Genomic DNA, 17,374 nt, shown 5'->3' with positions numbered 1-17,374 from the left:
CTGAATGCCTGCAATTTGGAATACAAGGGACCTGACCCTCGCTGTGCTGTAAAAGGCAAAAAGCAAACTGAGACCAGAAGCTGAGAGGCAGGATCAGGCTGCTGAGCTTAGCTGGCACGGGGAAAGTAGGTGCTCTGCTCTTCTGGGTGTGCAGAGAGAAGCTGGACCCTCCAACCTGGTGGGCATGGCAGCGTCAGTGCTTTTTCCGTGGCATGGGCTGTGGAGGAGTTATTGCTAATCACTGCGTGAGGGACACTCACTCAGTGCCTTCTGGAATGCTGCTTTTTGGGATTGTGCCCACGATTTTGTATGCGGCTCCCTAGTACCATTACAATGAAGGTCTGTCATCCCTCCAGGGTAGCTGTCACCTTGACTAGTGTTGACGGCACAGTGAGCTATCCCCAGTCCAGATAGGCTGGGGAACTGCCAGATTGCCCCCTCACCCCACCAGAGATGAGGGCAAGTGGCAATGTGAGGCATTTCTTGACTTGATTTCCTGGTTCCCCAGCTGTCCATGTGACACTGCAGCCTGTTCCTCCATCCAGCCTCTCACGCAGCTGCCCCGTGCCAAGTGTTCATCCCTCTTTGCTCTCTGCAGGGCTCTTCTGGAAGAGCTCACAGTCCTTTACAGTCCTGTCTGGACCAGGTGCCTGGGATAGCCATCTGCCCTGCTGGGCAAGGGAGCCTTCCATGTTTTTCCAGAGAGGCAGTGGATTTTTTGGGTGCAGGACAGAGCCCATCTGCTGTGCTCTGAGCTGCACTGGAGCTGCTTGGGAATTGGGAAAGTTGATATGTGGTGTGACTGGGAACCCAAGATGCTGATGAGCCTGTTAGCCCTAAGCATCATCCAGGGCAAGCTGTGCTAAGAGAGAAGGTCAGCCCTGATCTGCACTGTGACCCCACCACTGGTTGCCCTGTCCTCACAGAATGGCCTCAGGACAAGTCTGCTCGTAGGAGAGTGTCAGCCAAGGCCACATGCTGTTCCAGTGGAAAGCTGAGCCTGGACGGGCTGTCCACTCTCTCTGTGGCCTCACCCTGTATCCCTCAGGATACTCCTGGTCTTGTCTGATGCTGAGGTGTATCATGCTAGACAGCAAGTTCGTTTTGGGGCTGTGGGGAAGTCAGTGCTGTAGGTTGCTTCTGGGAACTTGCCAGATACTTGAGGCTTGGTGTGGTGTTTACTAAAGCAAACCACATCCAAATAAAACAGAGGCTTTGCCATCAGCCCTTTTCCTGCACACTGAAACGTTCCTTGTGCCTCCCCTGCTGATCTATAGAAATCCCCTGGGCTCTGGCCTTTGCAGTCTCTCTCCTCACTGTCTCCATTACAGTCACTTTAAGCCGGATGCAATTTGTACTTTTTAATGTTACAGAACTTGAAGCGCTGGATTGTGGCTCAGTAGAATGGGAAAAGGACAGTGTTAGAGCAGCTCAGCAGAGCACTGTGCCTCAGTTAGATCTGTGTCTCATGCATTAGCAGCCTCTCATCTCCTGCAAACATGCCTTGAGGAGAATAGGAGAAACACCAGGGGTGTGACCTTGGTGACAAGCCTAAGAGGAGCAAATGAGACAGATGCTCACTGATCAGCACTTGCCTTGGGGCTTTGGCTGGTGGAGGAGTGGGTGTGGGATCATGGAATCACAGAATGGTTTGGGTTGGAAGGGATCTTAAAGCTTTTCTTGTTCCAATCCCTCTGCCATGTGCAGGGACACCTTCCACCAGACCAGGTTGTTCCAAGCCCTGGCCAACCTGGCCTTGGACACTTCCAGGGATGGGGCAGCCTCAGCTTCCCTGGGCAACCTGTGCCAGGGCCTCACCACCCACAGATGGTGGGCTGGAGCAGGAAGAGAGGCTGCTGGCCCACCTGGCCCCTTGGAGCCACTCTGCAAGAGATCCCACGGGCTTATGATCATGGAACACCACTGAGCAGGACCTGGGGATCCAGGCAGAGCCTGAGGGAGGGAAGCACTGCACCCTGAACCACCGGGATTGCCAACAGCTGGGGAAGCACCCCACAGCACCTCAACTGTCGTGACCACCTTGTTTGTGGGTGTCAGGTGGAGCAACGTCCAGCCAATGACAGGTGTGTTTGTCGTGGGGAGTTATGACATGACTCAGAGTTTAAATCAGGGATAAGCAGCAGATGGGGTTTAGCTGTCAGTCAGAGGTTCATATCATTTCTCAGGTTGGATGATTCCCTGGAGTTTCAGCTGCAGGAGAAGCCAGGGCTGCTCTCTGCACAGAGGTTTGCTCTGCTGCTGGGGCATTCCCTACCAGATGACAGGCAACACCCTGGGGTTTTTCCTCCAAATCTTCCTGTTGGATGTTGCGCAGGTGAGTGGCCATGTGAGATGGGAGTATCTGCGAAGGGGCTCAGCAGTCTGGGGCAAGGGTAGAGTTTGGTGGGTGTTTCAAAGCCCTTGGAATGCTTATTGGAAATAGACATTCAAACTGGACCAAAATCACATGATGTAAACATTGGTGGTGGAGATGTTTCTGGGCCATTTCAACACTTGGAGGGATCTCCAGGGAATGCAGATGAAATGCTGGCTGGAGTGAGTTGCATCATGCTGCTGCTTCACAGCGTTTTGTTAGAATTTCCTTTCAAGCTGTGATTTCCCTTTCTCCCCTGGCTGGAGCCATTCCATGCCTCTTTGATAATTTTCCTTGGAAGAGCCTTGGATGCAGTTACTGACCCTGTTATTGGCTTCCTGGTCAGCAAGAGCCCAAGGAGAAAATACAGCAAGCTGGTCCCATGGTGAGTGTCCATGATGGAGCCTCAGGAGGGTCTTTGCTGGGCTCAAATTCCTTGAGTGGTGGCACAAGGAGGCAGCTGGGATGCCCTGCTGGAAGGTAAGGTTTGTGAGGGGTTCAGTGCTCCGAGAGGCCAGTGAGGTGGCACATACAGAGTTTGGCAGTCAGCTGTGCCAGCAGCTCTTCACCAGGCTCTAACCACGGGCAGATCTCACATGTAGAGGGTTATTGCTGCCCCAGGGTCCTGCTGCAGGGCAAGGGCTTGAAGAAGTTAAGCAAGATGTTGTCAGCTTGGACACTACCTTTTCTCTCAAATGTTAGTGCCTCCTCTCGTAGATCTTGATCTCGCAGCAGCTAGGCTGTGGTTTGGAGGCCAGGGTTTGGCTGTGCTGTGTAGCTTGGCTTGTGCAAGGAGCAGTGTGACCACCTTATCTGAGGGCTGCATCTGGCCAGCTCTGCTTCCTCCCCATGGCTGCAAGCTCCACGCCATCCAGGGTGCTTGGCTACACTGTGACGTGGTCCCACCCCCGTCTCCCTGAAATTCCTGTGGCACCTGTTCAGGTACTGCTTCTTCCAGACTTGCAGGACTGTAAGGAACATGGTGCCTGGGGCTGACTGTCTTTACACACCATCCTGTGCTGCAAGGGACGGGGGCACAGCCAGCTGGGGAGTTCCAGCCTCTCCAGGAAGGGACCTGGAGTGGAGCCTGGGAGACCTCTAGCTGGGGAGCAGCAAGGGGTGGATCCAGTTTAAAGCCATTTCTCCTTGTCCTACCCTTGTCTGGCTTCTCACCAGGTTTCACAAATGCTTGTGTTCCTTTTAACCCACATCAGGTGGAGTGTGGCAGCTGGGAATGAATCCGGGCTGAAGAGGGTGAGTTCACTGTGCAGGACGTGGATTTGCTGCGCTGTCAGGATGTGCTGCTGTCGGGGAAAGTCGTTGCTTCCTGTTGTTTCCCATTCCCTGTCCCAAAGGCCTGGTTTGTATCCTGACCCCCTCCCTCTCCTGGCTGGCAGGCACAGGGAGGGGGTCCTGCTACAGCCCCAGCTCTGCCACCTCACCAGAGCTTTTTCCAGGGCTTGGCCCAGCAGGTCCTGACAGATTTGGACAAGGCAGATCCATGCTTTCCTTCTGGGAGAGACTGCAGTGCTGGGAGGAAGGGCCCCCACCAGCCCTGGAACAGCACTGACACACCAGGGTGTGGAGGTGTCACTTAAGCTGGTGGGAACACATGCACAGCAAACACAAGGGTTGTATTTGAGAGGAAACTATTTTTGACCAGTTTTTAGGGAAAATGCTGCAGAGATAGTGGATTTCTTTGTGCTCAGAGTGCCCTTTCATGGGGAAAGGTTTAGAATTTCTTTGAACAAGGCTGAAGTTGAAGCCAGTGGTGGTTTCAAGCAGAAACAACAACTGGTAGCAGGGGGGTGGGAGCCAGCTCTGTCCACCTGCCTGGGCCATGTCACCTGAGTCACTTCTGGGAAAACAGGAGCTTCTCCCACGAGAATGGGCTGTGCTGCCTCTGGTCAGGCAGTTGGGGTGGGTCTGGCAGCTTGTCCTGGTTTTTGCCAGGTTGGGAGGTTATGGCAGAAGTGTCAAATGAATGCCAAGAAGTACTGAGCTGCTTTTAAATCGTAGCCTGTAGCTAAATCTCCTGCAGCAGCATCTTCAAGAGATGCTGGCACCCCCACATTTCTCCTGGCAACAGTGAGGGGGCAGCAGGGGGAGAGGGGGAAATCAGCCATCCCGGGGCTGTACAGCTGGGCTGGGTTCAGCCTCATGCAGAGGCAGAGAGGGAGGCTGGTTATTTTTAGGGCTGGTGCTGGATCTGACCGTAGGCTGACCTTGCAGCTCTCCAGTCTGGTGCACACTGGCAGGATTTGAGCAAATTGCTCCCCAGTTGTGAGATGAATTAATGCAAAGCCTTAAGTCTCATGGTGCAATGCTGTGATCAACGGAGGGACGGTGTTTTAGAGTGGTATCAGGATGGTTGCAGCAGCCTGGGTTCAGAACCATTGCTCAGATGCACAAAGAATCTCATTTTTCTTTTTTGTTTTGTTTTGGTTTGGTTGTTTGCTTGTTTTGTTTTTGTTTTGTTTTGTTTTCTGGAGGGTGAAGGCTCTTCTTTGGGATCACTTGGCTCAGCCCGGCCAGGTGTTGGAATGTGCTGCACTCCGTCACTGCCTCGCTTCCAGCCTGGCTGCCTCTGATTTAGGAACAGCTCAGGGGCACGGTCACTGCCCTGGTCCTGCTGGCCACACTACTGCTGACCCAAGCCAGGTGCCATTGGCCTTCTTGCCCACCTGGGCATCTGCTGGCTCATGTTCAACTGCTGTTGACCAGCACCCCCAGGTTCTTTTCTGACAAGCAGATTTCCAGCCTCTCTGCCCAAGCCTGGAGCACGCCATGGGATTGCTGTGACCTAAGAGCAGGACCTGGCACTTGGCCTTATTGAACCTCATACCACTGGTCTTGTCCCATCAATCCAGCCTGCTCAGATCCCCCTGTGGAGCCGTCCTGCCCTCCAGCAGATCCTCAGCTGCTGGTGTGTGTGGTGCCTGCCAGCCCACTGCTGCCCGGGGTGGTGCTTCTGTAGCTCAAATAATGTTCCTTTTATTTTTTACAGCATTAGATCTGAATGGTCACTCTTGGCATTTCTTACTTTGTGAGTTCTGCCAGCGGGTGATCCAGAGGGCAGGGAGCGGTTTGGGCAGAATTCACTAGTTTTCAAGTCTTTGTGTTTTCTCCAGAGTTTAGGCACCAGAATTTGACCTGAACCTGTCCTGCGTCTGTCTGCTGGACCATGAGCAGTGAGGGGTGATCAACCCTGGCTGAGCTCCTTACCTCTGTTGAAGCACTGCTTGTTGCAATGCCCTTGCTGCTGGTAAGATGAGCAGGTTATGCCAGGAAGTTAAAAAAAAAACCAACAAAATACCCCACCCAGAGCAAGAGCTGCTGTGTCTGACGTGTGCAAGCGTGCCTGCACCAGTGAGGTGAGGGCTTCAGCATGGGCTTACATCCAGCAGCATTTTCCCCTTTCAGATCCTTGTTTATCAGTGGTTCTTGTAAGGAAAGCAGGCCCAGCTCTCCACAGAGACAGTATGAATCAGGAGGGATGAGAATGTGCCCCTTTTTCTACCCTGTTGTTTTTCACCTTGACTCAGGGCCTCACACATCCACCCTGCTGATGTGGAAAGTCAGGGACCACAGGAATCATCAATGTGCTGGAGCTTTAACGTAAAACATAATACTATGGATCAAACAAGAAAAAAACCCCCTTGGTAGTTCAGTATTTAAAAGATGCAAGGAACAGAAGCAATTAAAACTTGCTTCATGCTATTATCTGTTATTTTAAGTCTCCTCCTCTTGTGTCCCATTTTAATGCACTTGCTGAGAATCCTGGCTTTTTATTAGTCTCTTGGCTGTCCTTGGAACTTCTCTGTTCCCTTGTGGAGGCTCAAGTTCATCTCCTTGAAGTAAAGAAATAGGACACTTTGAGGCAAAAATCCTGTGCTTGGAGTGATTCTTTTTTTGACCAAAAAAGAAAATAGTTGCTGCTTTTCCCAGAAAAAAAAAAAAAGTCCTTTTGAGTGTTAGATTGTTCAAACCTGTGTGTCTTCTTCTGAGCCTGCCCCTGCCCTATCTGCACAGTGGGGAGCAGCACAGGGAGCAGCATTAATCACAGAATCATTTTAATCAGAAAAGACATTTAAGATCATTGAATCCAACCGTTCCCCTGGCACAGCCAAGGCCACCACTAAACCGTGTCCCCAGGTGCCACATCCATGCGTGTCCTAAATTGCTCCAGGGACGGTGACTTCACCACTGCCCTGGCCAGCCTGTTCTAATTCCTGAGCACCATTCTGGTGAACAAATTTTCTCCAATACCCAACCGAAACCTCCCCTGGTGCAACTTGAGGCATTTTCTCTTGCCCTGTTACTTGTTGCCTGGGGGAAGAGCCTCACCCCCACCTCACTACAATCTCCTGTCAAGGAGCTGGAGAGAGAGAGAAGGTCCCCCCGCACCTCCTTTTTTCCCAAACTGAGCCCCCCCCAGCTCCCTCAGCTGTTCCCTGTGATCCAGCCCCTTCCCTAGCTCCACTGCCTTTCTCTGGACACATTCCAGCACCTTAATATCTTTGTTGCTGTGAGGGGCCCAAAACTGACTCCAGGATTTGAGGTGCCTCAGCAGTGCCCAGCAGAGGTGGACAGTCACTGCCCTGGTCCTGCTGGTCACACGATGGTGGGCACAAGCCAGGATGCTGTTGGCCATTGCCATTGGGGTTCCTGAGCAGCAACGAGGCTGCACTGTGGTCTTGACTGCGTCCAGTTCTGGGCTCCTCACTGCAAGGAGGACATTGAGGTGCTGGAGCAAGTCCAGAGATGGGCAATGGAGATGGAGAAGGGTCTGGAGCACAAGTGTGATGAGGAGCTGCTGGGGGAGCTGTGGGGGCTCAACCTGGAGAAAAGGAGGCTCAGGGGGACCTTCTTGCTCTCTACAACTCCCAGAAAGGAGGGTGTAGCCCGGTGGGGGTCGGGCTCTTCTCACACGTAACAAGCAATAGGACAAGAGGACAAAGTCTTAAGACATTGGAATGGGCTGCCCAGGGAGGTGGTGAATTCACCGTCCATGGAGGTTTTTAAGATGAGACAGGATGTGGCACTTAGTGCCATGGTCTGGTAACCACGGCGGTGTTGGATCAAGGGTTGGACTTGATGATCTCGGGGGTCTTTTCCAACCCAGTTGATTCTATCATTCTATGATTCTAAGATGCACCGGGGGAGGTTTGGGTTGGACATCAGGAGGAATTCCTTCACAGAAAGGGAGATTAGATACTGGAATGGGTTGCCCATGGAGGTGGTGGAGTCACTGCCGCTAGAATGCTCAAGGGCAGCCTGGAACGCGGCACTCGGTGTCATGGTCTGGTTGACACGGTGGTGTTTGGTCACCGGTTGGACTCGATGACCTCGAAGAGGTCTTTTCCAGCCTAATTAATTCTGTGATTCTGTGCTGGGCCACACACCTCGGGCCCAGGCATGGCCATACACGGGCACAGCCCACAGGGGCCCGAGCCCGGGGGTCCCTCACGGCCGGCCCGCGTTTCCCCGGCAACCGCGTGGAGCCGAGATGGCGGCGGGGCGGGGGGGGGGGCGGAAGATGGCGGCGGCCGGGGCGGGACCGCTCCCTGGCGGGGCGGGAGGGCCGCATGGCGGTGACGGGCGGGTTCTGTGGCGGTGGTGGGTGGGCTGGATGGAGGTGACGGGCGGGCTCTGTGGTGGTGATGGGTGGGCTGGATGGCGGTGACGGGCGAGTTCCCTGGCGGGGCGGGCGGGCTTTATGGCGCTGACCGTCGCGGCTGCGCACACGCGGCCCCTCCTCCCTCGGGCTGCGGGCGCTGCGGGTGCGAGCGGCACCGGCACCGGCATGGGCGTGCATGTGGAGACCATCGCCCCCGGCGACGGTGAGCCGCGGCCGTGCCCTCTTCCCCCACACCCCCCATCCCTTGTCCCTGCTCTCCCCGCGGGTCCCGGTGCGGGTCCCGGTGCCGCGGGGTGACGGTGCGTGTCTCCCCGCAGGGCGGACGTTCCCCAAGCGCGGCCAGACCTGCGTGGTGCACTACACGGGTGAGTGCGGGGCGGCCCCGCCGGCACCGGCAGCGGAGGGGAGGGTGGGTCTGCCCGGCCGGGGCACCGAGGGAGCGGGGACTGCCGCTCCCCACCGCCCGCCGCCGGCTGCCTGCGGGGACCCCGGGCCCGGCGGCCGGGATGGGCCGTGGCGCTCCCCGGGGGAACCGGGGGGGTCCGGGCCACCACGGGCGGCTCTCCCGGGGGCGGTGCGGGGACGGGATGGGGGGTCCTGTCGGTGCCCCGTGGCCGTGGGGAGGCCCCGTTGTCCCCGTCTCTCCCGCAGCCTCATCCATGGAGAGCCTTTTCCCGCACGCATCTCGCCTTGTTTTTGGGGGTGCACCGGGAGAACAGCTCGGGGGGTCCCCGGGGGACAGGAAGGGGCACCCAGGGCAGAGCCCAGCGCGTCTCTGGGGGTTCCAGGGCAGCCGAGGCCTGCGGGCTGTGGAGCCCAGAGCCCCCACGGGCTCCACGAGTCATCCCCGAGGCGTTTCAGGGTCCGCTGCCTGGGAGCAGGACCCCCCTGCCAGAGCTCCCTGTAGGGATGCAATCCTCCTCCCCACTACTGCCCCAACCCCTTCTCCCTTGTGGGGCGACACTAGGGGTGCCTGTGGGGCAGATGCAGACCCAAATTCTGGGCTTTTCTGGGGCAACCCCAGTGTGGGTAACCAAGGCACTGTTTAGGGGTCGGGGCAGTGCTTCGATGAGGGGCTTCCCCAAAGCCAGAGAGGGTCATGTTCCATTCGGTGTTCTCCAGCAGCCTTCTGCAAGCTCGGGGGGCGGGAAGAAAACAACCTTGAGACCCCAAAAAATGCTTTGGGGGGTCACTTCTGGAGCTGCTGTCCCCCTCGGCCTCCTTTTGTACAGCTCTGGCTCATCAGGTTGGGTAAAAACGAGTCAACGACTCATTTGTGACTGTTTTTGCTAATAACCAATTCCCCTTTCCGCCTCCCTGGCCACGGTGGGGGGCTGGGGAGCCCCTCTGTGCAGGGCCCGGATAGCCCAGCCTGCCGGGAGGGCTCGGCGGGCATCCAGCCCATCTGCTGCTCCTCCGTCTCCCCCGTTCTTTCCCCTTCCCTCGTCAGCAGGGAGAGGAAGCAGCTTGGTCTGCCCGGCCGCCCCGTTTCCTCCGCCGGTGGAAGAACAAAGAGAGGCTGGCAGGCAGTCAAGTGGCTCCCGGTGGGCCAGTCCTGCCGCCTGCCAGCCCTCCCAGCTCCCAGCCCTTCGGCTCCCAGCGCTGACTCCCCCCCTCCTGCGGCGCTGCCGCTCTCCCCAGCTCCGTCCCCCCCACCCTGGCAGAGCTGCCTGGGGGGTCACCGACGTCCAGTCCCCACGTCATGGTGCTTCAGGCAAAGTGCTACGTGGTGACTTGCTCCCGACAGGCGCTCCCCAGCAGCAGCGATCCACTGCGCCCCTGGGAGCGGTTCTCTAATTTCCTTTATTTTGTTTGTTTGTTATTATTGTCTCCTTTTGTCCTTTATTCCCCCCTTCCCGCTCCCCCGCCCGTTCCGTCCGCAGGCGGCTCCTGCCCCCCGCCAACCCGCCTCGGCAGGCAGCAGGAATCAAACACCTCCAGGCCCTGATGCCGTTTCCCTGCGTCGGCAGCATGGCTCCCGCAGCCAGCCCTGCCAGAGGCTGGAGCGGGGCTTGGCTCTCGGGAATCCTTACAAACCTTTGATTCCCAGCTCCGTTGCAGAGCAGCATCAGGGATGGCGGCAGAGTGCAGTGCTGGAGGTGCCGAGCTCCGAGGCTCCTTCCAGAGCCCTGTGTTGGCTCCGTCCCCGGCTGCCCTTTGCTCCAGTGCTGGGGAGATCCAGCCTGTGGTGTGCAGGAGGCAGCTTTCCCTGCACTGGGTTACGGATGCACAGTGATTTGGGTAAAAACCATTTTTGGGAAAAAAACAGTGATCCAAGGGTGAGGGACTGTGAGGAGCTGGCTCAGTCAGCCAGAGGCTGGTGCTGCTTCTGCCTGTGCCCCAACTACTGCTCCATGGGGCCTGGCCCCACCGAGAGCATCCCAGGCATGAGGGATGGACAGATAGACATCCCTGGTGTGGGAGGGCAGTGCTGGGGAAGGAGGTGGAGAGCTAAGAATCCTCTGGGCCTTCTGCTTGAGAGATGCCAGTTGCTTATGCTGGGATTGCAGAGGTGGAGGTGTATGAGGGGAGCTGGGGGAATTTGACCCTTTCCCCCTCCTCCATCCCAAGACCCAGGTCTTTTTGTGGAGAGCTCACACCGTGGGGCATCTTAAATAGCCTTCGATATGAAATCTGCTACATAGGGCCCTTAAAGGAGCTAAATCAAGGATAAAGTTCACTGATACGTTCAGGATTGCTCGCAGCAACTGGCATGGGATGGGAGGGTGGTGTGGGAGTGAGTTGGTGGGGAAGGGGTGTGGGTTTGGGGGCCAGCAGAGCTGAGCCCCCTGGGTCAGAGCAGTGGGCAGAGTGGGGGGTCTGGCAGTGCTGGTGCCAGAGGGACCTGCTGTCTGAGCACACAGGGGCTGCAGAGAGTATGGGGAGAATGTGGGCATGCCACCGTGCTTCTGGATGGGAAATGGGGAGCCGTGGTCATGCTGGGCAGTGCCAGGACAGGAGCAAGTCTGACATGGCTTGGCCAAAGGGCTTTGCCTGAGTGGCAGAGCGCACTCAGCATCTGCAGTCTTGGAAGGAGAGGGGTTTGGAGCAGGGAGGGATACTAGAGAAAACTATCTTTCTCCAGCAAAGTAGCACCGAGGGAACCATCCTCTCCAGCACCTGTGGGGTGGTGGTGCTCTCCCACTGCTCTGGGTGCTGCTGCCCTTGATGCTCTCCTGCTGCTCAGTGAACACCCTGTGGTTGTGAGACATTTCCTACCAAGGCATCCGACTGTCATTTTGCGGGTTGTGACACTTGTGGCAGTTCCTGCACCCCCTTCCCTGCCTGCACTGGGGTCGTCTCTCCTGCCAGGCCATGAGAACAGTGGACAAAACCCCCTCTGCATCCAGCTGCGGGTGGCAATGGGTGGGCTGGGTGATGGGGAGCACTGGTGGAGACAGGATTGAACCTCAGCTGTGCATCCTGGTCCTGAGCAGAGGGGGGTTGGAGCATGCTGGGTATCCCAGGGCTTCTGGGAAGGGTTTTCCATCCTGTCCCAGCTGGAGCAGGGAGGCCTGCACCACTGCTCTGGTCTCTCCCTACCTCTCCTCAGGAAGCTGGCTCCACGTGGGAGCCCCTGGGCGATGATTGTGCCAAGGATTGGCAGCCTAGAGGGGATGGAGGAGGTGCAGGTGGGGCTCTGCACCCCCAGCAAAACCCGACCCGGCAGGTTTGTCCCAGGGCTGACTCTGCCTGCTCCAGCGCCGCTCTCCGCCGCCTCTGCCCGCCCAGGGGGGCCCGGAGCCAAGTCGCACGTTGCAGCCGGCGTCTCCCAGCTCCTGCCTGCCAAGTGTGGCAGAGACCTGGCACGGCCACTCTGCCTGTCCTGGGCTGGGGCTGCACTCCAGAGCCCCTGCTCTATCCCACGACTGCTGCAGCCCCTGCAGGGCTCCGTGCTCTTCCTCACTGTCGTTCCCTGAACCCTCCCAGGGTCTGTATAGCCCAGGTGGGATTTCTTGAGTCTCAAAGCCCTTCAGGCTGGTAACCAGGGTAGGTGGATCTCTGTAACCCACTTCCATGAGCTCTGCTCCCCTCACAGGACTGGTGGTGGCAAGCACAGAGCTGTGCCAGGGACTGTCTGCTGCTCCTGGGGCTCTAGTGGGGTGGCTGCTTTTGCCAGAGGATGCTTTGCCTCCATAATAGCTTTAAGATCTCGTTATCTCCTTGCTCAGGGATGGCAGAGATGAGGAAATGGTTGCTCATACTTGTCCAGGGCTGGAGAAATCTCCCGGGAGGCTTGTGGGCAGAGGAAGTGCCTGAGATGAGGATGCTGTCTCCGAAGCATTGGAGCCTCTTTGTTTTCCCCGGTGGCGTAATGGGGGATCATGGCAGCCTCACAGCAGCCCCATGCTGGGGAGCAGGGATGGGCTGTGTGTGACCTCTGTCCTGGGCCGGGGGCAGCTGAATGATCAATCCCTTGGGCTACTGCAACCAGCTTAGTCTGTCAGTCCCTCTCTTCTGCAGGCAGGGTGCTGCCAGCCCCAAAACACTTCCCGAGGCTGGACTGGGTCAGGTGAGCTTGGCAGCAGGGTTGAGCAGTGCCATCCAGTCCTGTGCAAAGTTGGCCGCATCTCCTGGGCCGCTGATAGTGCCTCTACGTCGCCCTGCTCGGGACACCAAAGGGGATGTGCTTCTGCAGGCAGCGGATGCCCCAGGAGCAATCCCAGAGGTCCCTGCTTGCTGTGGCGAGCAGGGGATTGTGCTGCACAGCCCCTGGGGTTTTCCTCGGTGGGGTCCAGTGAGGGGGATGGCAGAGAGCTTCCACTTCCATCCTTCCTCAGCCACCCCAGCTTGTAGTGCTGGAGGGCTCGGAGCCGAGGCGGGGTCAGCTCGGGGCTCAGCCAGGCAGCGCTGCCGGTGCCAGCCGGCACGGCCTGCCCCGTGTCCCTGCTGCCAGCGGCCCCGCCGGGCGGGAGGAAGGCCAGCGGACGGGAGCAGGGAGCAGTGCCAGACGGGGCTGGAAGCAGGTTCAGCGGCAAGAGGTTTATCCTGGAAGGAGGAAGTGAGAGAACTCCAGACTTACTGTTCCAAAGTCCAGGGCTACAGCGTGACTGGCTGAGCTGACGCTTGACATCTTGGAGGGGGGATTTTTGCTGTTTGTAAAATTAAAAGCTTAATTCTACTCCCTGAGAGAAAGCTTCCTGCAGCCCAGAGGTCTCGGTGCTTTTTGCCCCTGCAAAAGTGATGTATTTTTTCCCGTTCTCTTCTTTTCATTTGGCATCTCCCATCTCTGTGGCTGCTGGTCCCTGCATGCCATTTGCTCTGGTAACAGTGCAAGCAGGGGCCAAGATCCCCCATCCCATCTTTTTCACAGACACATTTTCCCTTGCCCATGTGCCCTGGCAAAGGGAAGTCATTCTGCTCTAGGCCTTCCTGGGAAAATTTGGTTTTTCAAGGCTACAGAGCAGTTTCCAGCCAGGAAAACAGGTTTTTTTTGGCTGTTTCAGGAAGTGAAGAAGTGAAAAGCATTTGGAAGAGAGTTTAATATTGCTCTTATCATACAGGGTTTATTGTGCAGGGCACTGGCTGTGTTAATGCAGAGCTGGAGCTGCCTTATAGGAGCTGGCCAGTGGAGTTACTGCTCCTATAAGGCAGTGCCAGCTCCAAGATTCCCCAAGAAGGTCAGGCAGGGAGCAAGGGAGGGGAGGAAATTCCTCCTTAGCTCATGTTGGGGAGTTATATTTAGCTCTGGGGATATCAGCCTGGCTCAGCCCTTGCTGGGGAACGAGGGCTGCCCCAGGCACACGCATCCAGCACTTGGTGCTGCCTCTCCCCGTTGTCATTCCTGGGCCCGGGAGGGATTTGGCACAGATCAGCAGGACACAGCTGGGCATGGGAGGGCTGGAGGCTAGTCCAAGCCTCCAGATGGGGCACTGGAGCATCATCAGCGTTTTGGATGACTAAAGGTGGAAGCCTGGCAAGGAGTGAGAGGTGTGTGCCGGTGTGATAGGAAGTGCCGGGCCGGATCCTGCTGCCTGACAAATGGCTGGCAGTGGTGCTGTGAGGTGGGCAAGGTTTTCTTCCCCCCCTTCATCTGCTCCCCTTATCAGTCCTTGGTCCCAGCCCAGAGGACCACTTCTCTTTGGGCCGAGACAGCCAAGAGCCATCCTGCCATGCCCCGGGCTGGGTGATGCCCCAGGGGCTTTCCCCTCCAGGACCCCTGTGCAGGTGTTTCCCAGGGAAAAGGAGGCTCAGCTGAGACACATCTTTGACTCAGAGCCATGTGAGCTGTCCCAGGGGTGACTGTCACAGGTCACAGCAGGTTCACGCTGGCGCGCGTGGCTCTGTCCCTGTGTCACCATCATCTCTCTCTCTCCCCCCAGGTATGCTGGAGGATGGGAAGAAGTTTGATTCCTCCCGCGACAGGAACAAGCCGTTCAAGTTTGTGATGGGCAAGCAGGAGGTGATCCGCGGCTGGGAGGAAGGAGTCGCTCAGGTGCCTGGAGCTCCTCAGAGTCGCGATCCGCGTGCCGGGCTGTGCCGAGCCGTGCGCCGGGAGCTGCAGCGTGGGCAGGAATCGCTGTGTGCAGCTCATTCCCTGTTTTATTATTTTATTCTATTCCCCTGAGATTTCCACCCCTCCGCCCCCTCGGCGCTGGGAGGTGTGGGCGTGAATATCACCTTCTGCATTGCCACCTGCCAGCTGGCAGGGATGGAGCCGGGCCGGGCCCCAGCAACACCTACGGCACGTCGGTGACTCAGCGGTGACATTTCTCCACTGAGTCAGCTCCGAACAAGCGCGGCGGGAGCGCTCCAGCCTCCAGGGCTGTGAAGCCCACAAAGAGGGAGGGCTGGTGGGCACGGCACAGCTCCAGGCTGTGAGCCCACACCAGGGAGGGCTGGTGGGCACAGCACAGCTTTGGCTCCTGCCTGTGTGACTGCACCCGCTCCATGCCATGCTGGGGACATGAGCACAAGGGTGACAGTGGCTGGAGGGAATTGCCTGGCATTCCCTGCTGTCACCTGTGTGAAGGACATCTCAAGCTCTGCTCATTTTCCAGCCCATGCTGCTTGCCTTTCCCCTCTGATGTTTTCCCCATTCCTCTCTTGCCCCTCTGGTTTGTTCAGCCCAGGGCCTTGCTCTTGCCCAATGTAAGGAAAGCAGTGGGGACAGGCCTGTCTCTCCCCTGTCACTCACCTGGCGGCTGTGCCCATCTCCTGACATCCCTGTGTTTCTGTCCCTGCCCCAGATGAGCGTTGGTCAGCGGGCAAAGATGACCATCTCCCCAGATTACGCCTATGGCTCCACTGGCCACCCAGGGATCATCCCGCCAAACGCCACTCTAATTTTTGACGTGGAGCTCATGAAATTGGAATGACCCACCCCAGCACCCTGTCCTCGGGTAAGGAGGGGCAGCTGCTGGCAGGGAGTGTGTGGACTGGGGACAGCTTAAGGCCCCTGTCTTTGGTCTTGGGACAGTGTGGGGAGGTGGGATGGGGGTGAGAGGCAGGAGGAGTGGGTGGCAGTGGGGAGTATGAGAAGGAGGGGGCAGGTTTCTGGCTGTGGGTAGAAGTTGCTCTTGGGAGTCTGGTGAGCTGGGGATCAGATCACTGCAGTGATCTCCCAGCCTGGCAGGGCAGGTTCATGCCATGGATTTGTTGTGGTGCTGGTTGTCTGTGCCTCAGGTTCCATGTGCTGTGTTGCTGCACCACGGGGCTTGGCTGCTGCTCCCCCTCCTGCCTCTCATGCTGATGATGCTTGAGGCTGATGGTGTGGACAGCAGGCTTTGATTATGACCCAAGAGCTGGAGCACCTCTGCTATGGAAACAGGATGGGAAAGCTGGGGTTGTTCAGCCTGGATAAGAGAGGGCTCTGAGGAGACCTTAGAGCTCCTTCCAGTAACTAAAGGGGCTTCAAGAAAGCTGGAGAGGGACTTTGGACAAGGGCCTGGAATGACAGGACAAGGGGGAATGGCTTCACTGACAGAGGATGGGGTTAGATTGGATATTAAGAAGAAATTCTTCCTTGTGAGGGTGGTGAGGCCCTGGCACAGGTTGCCCAGAGAAGCTGTGGCTGCCTCATCCCTGCAAGTGTTCAAGACTGGGTTGGGCGGGGCTTGGAGCCACCTGATCTAATGGAAGGTGTCCCTGCCATGGCAAAGGGTTGGAATGAGATGAGCTTTAATGTCCCTTCCAGCTGAGACCGTTCTGTGATTCTGTGGGGCTGTGCTCTGGGGTGCAGGGTCCCAATGGTGGGGGCAGGATGGGGCTGTGCTCCCCCTGTAATTGGGGCCTGACTTCTGCTTGAAAGGCCGGATGTGGTTTGTGCTGAGGCTGCCGTGCCCTGAGCTCCCTTGGCGGGTGGGCGGCTCTGTCACGCTGCCTCTCCTCTCTCCCCGCAGGTTTGGCACATGGAGGAATCCAGAATCTCAACTTCAAGAAGAGTGCACATGACTTTGTACGGAGCTTTTCCTGATAGTCCACTACACTCATTGTATAACCTTACACCTTGATTGAATGCCTTTGGTCACTAAGCTTTGCGTCTGACTCTTCCTCCTCGTATCGTGTTTTTATGTCTTTTTAAACTATACGCCGTAAACCTCAACTCTTTTTGGGTCAAGTTCTTAATCTTATTTTTGTTCCAGGTGTAGACTGCGTTTTCCCAGTAGCACGCAGATGGGTTGACCTTAGATAGGAGTAATTTGAACAAAAGGAATCCTGTTAGTTACTTGTTTTGGTGCAGATTTATGGTGTTTCCAAACCAGAAATTGCTGCTGCTGCAAAAGCCATAGCAGAGTGAGCCTGTTGAGGCTAAAGGGATGCAGAGAGCAAGGTAGCACTAGGATTGTTCATAGGAATTCTGCCTGGAATGGGACAGCGAGGGAGCAGCCTGGCCTTTCCCTGTTCTCCATGCAGGGAGCAGCATCGGGGAAGGGGGGCTGCTCTGCCCCTGCTTCACCCTGCCACGGGGTGAGCCTGCCTTCCCCCCAACCCACTTTTGAATTTAGGGAGTTGGGTTTCCATCAGAGCTCCATCGCACCCTGAAAATCCCACAGCATGGAGCATTCTGTAAAGAGAAAGGAAAACAGTGGACAAAGGGAAGGTGCTGTTAGCAGGGGAGGTGATGGAGGCTCAACTCAACAAAAACGCCCCTGTCCTCCCTCCCTCCCCTGGGAAAGGAACCATCAGCCCCTGCTGTCCCCGCTCTGAGCACACCTGCCCGTTCTCTCCTGCCACCTGATGCTGGTCATCGCCGCTTGCCTGGTCTCACAGGACACATTGCTGCCCCCCCGTGCCCCCTCCTCTGCTCTGCCCAGTCCGTTGATAACAGAAATTCCTGCCAGTCACTTCCTTCTCCGCCGCACAAAGGTATCCAGTTTATTATTGCAATAAAAACGCTTTATGCTGGCTTTTCTCAG

The 17,374-nt window shown here is 57.0% G+C and overlaps 1 protein-coding gene across 1 annotated transcript; it reads left to right on the top strand.

The window, feature by feature from the left end:
* Window positions 1-7,990: 7,990 nt before the first annotated feature.
* Window positions 7,991-17,373, top strand: FKBP1A (FKBP prolyl isomerase 1A). Its single transcript, XM_064673876.1, has 5 exons — window positions 7,991-8,217; window positions 8,333-8,380; window positions 14,339-14,451; window positions 15,206-15,358; window positions 16,358-17,373. Exons 1-4 carry the CDS (start codon window positions 8,094-8,096, stop codon window positions 15,332-15,334), a joined length of 414 nt encoding a protein of 137 aa, XP_064529946.1. The 5' UTR covers window positions 7,991-8,093; the 3' UTR covers window positions 15,335-15,358; window positions 16,358-17,373.
* Window position 17,374: the final 1 nt, after the last annotated feature.

This window comes from Pseudopipra pipra, chromosome 17 (genome assembly GCF_036250125.1).
Source record: "Pseudopipra pipra isolate bDixPip1 chromosome 17, bDixPip1.hap1, whole genome shotgun sequence".
NCBI lineage: Eukaryota > Metazoa > Chordata > Aves > Passeriformes > Pipridae > Pseudopipra > Pseudopipra pipra.
This window is presented reverse-complemented; position numbering and strand designations above follow the sequence as displayed.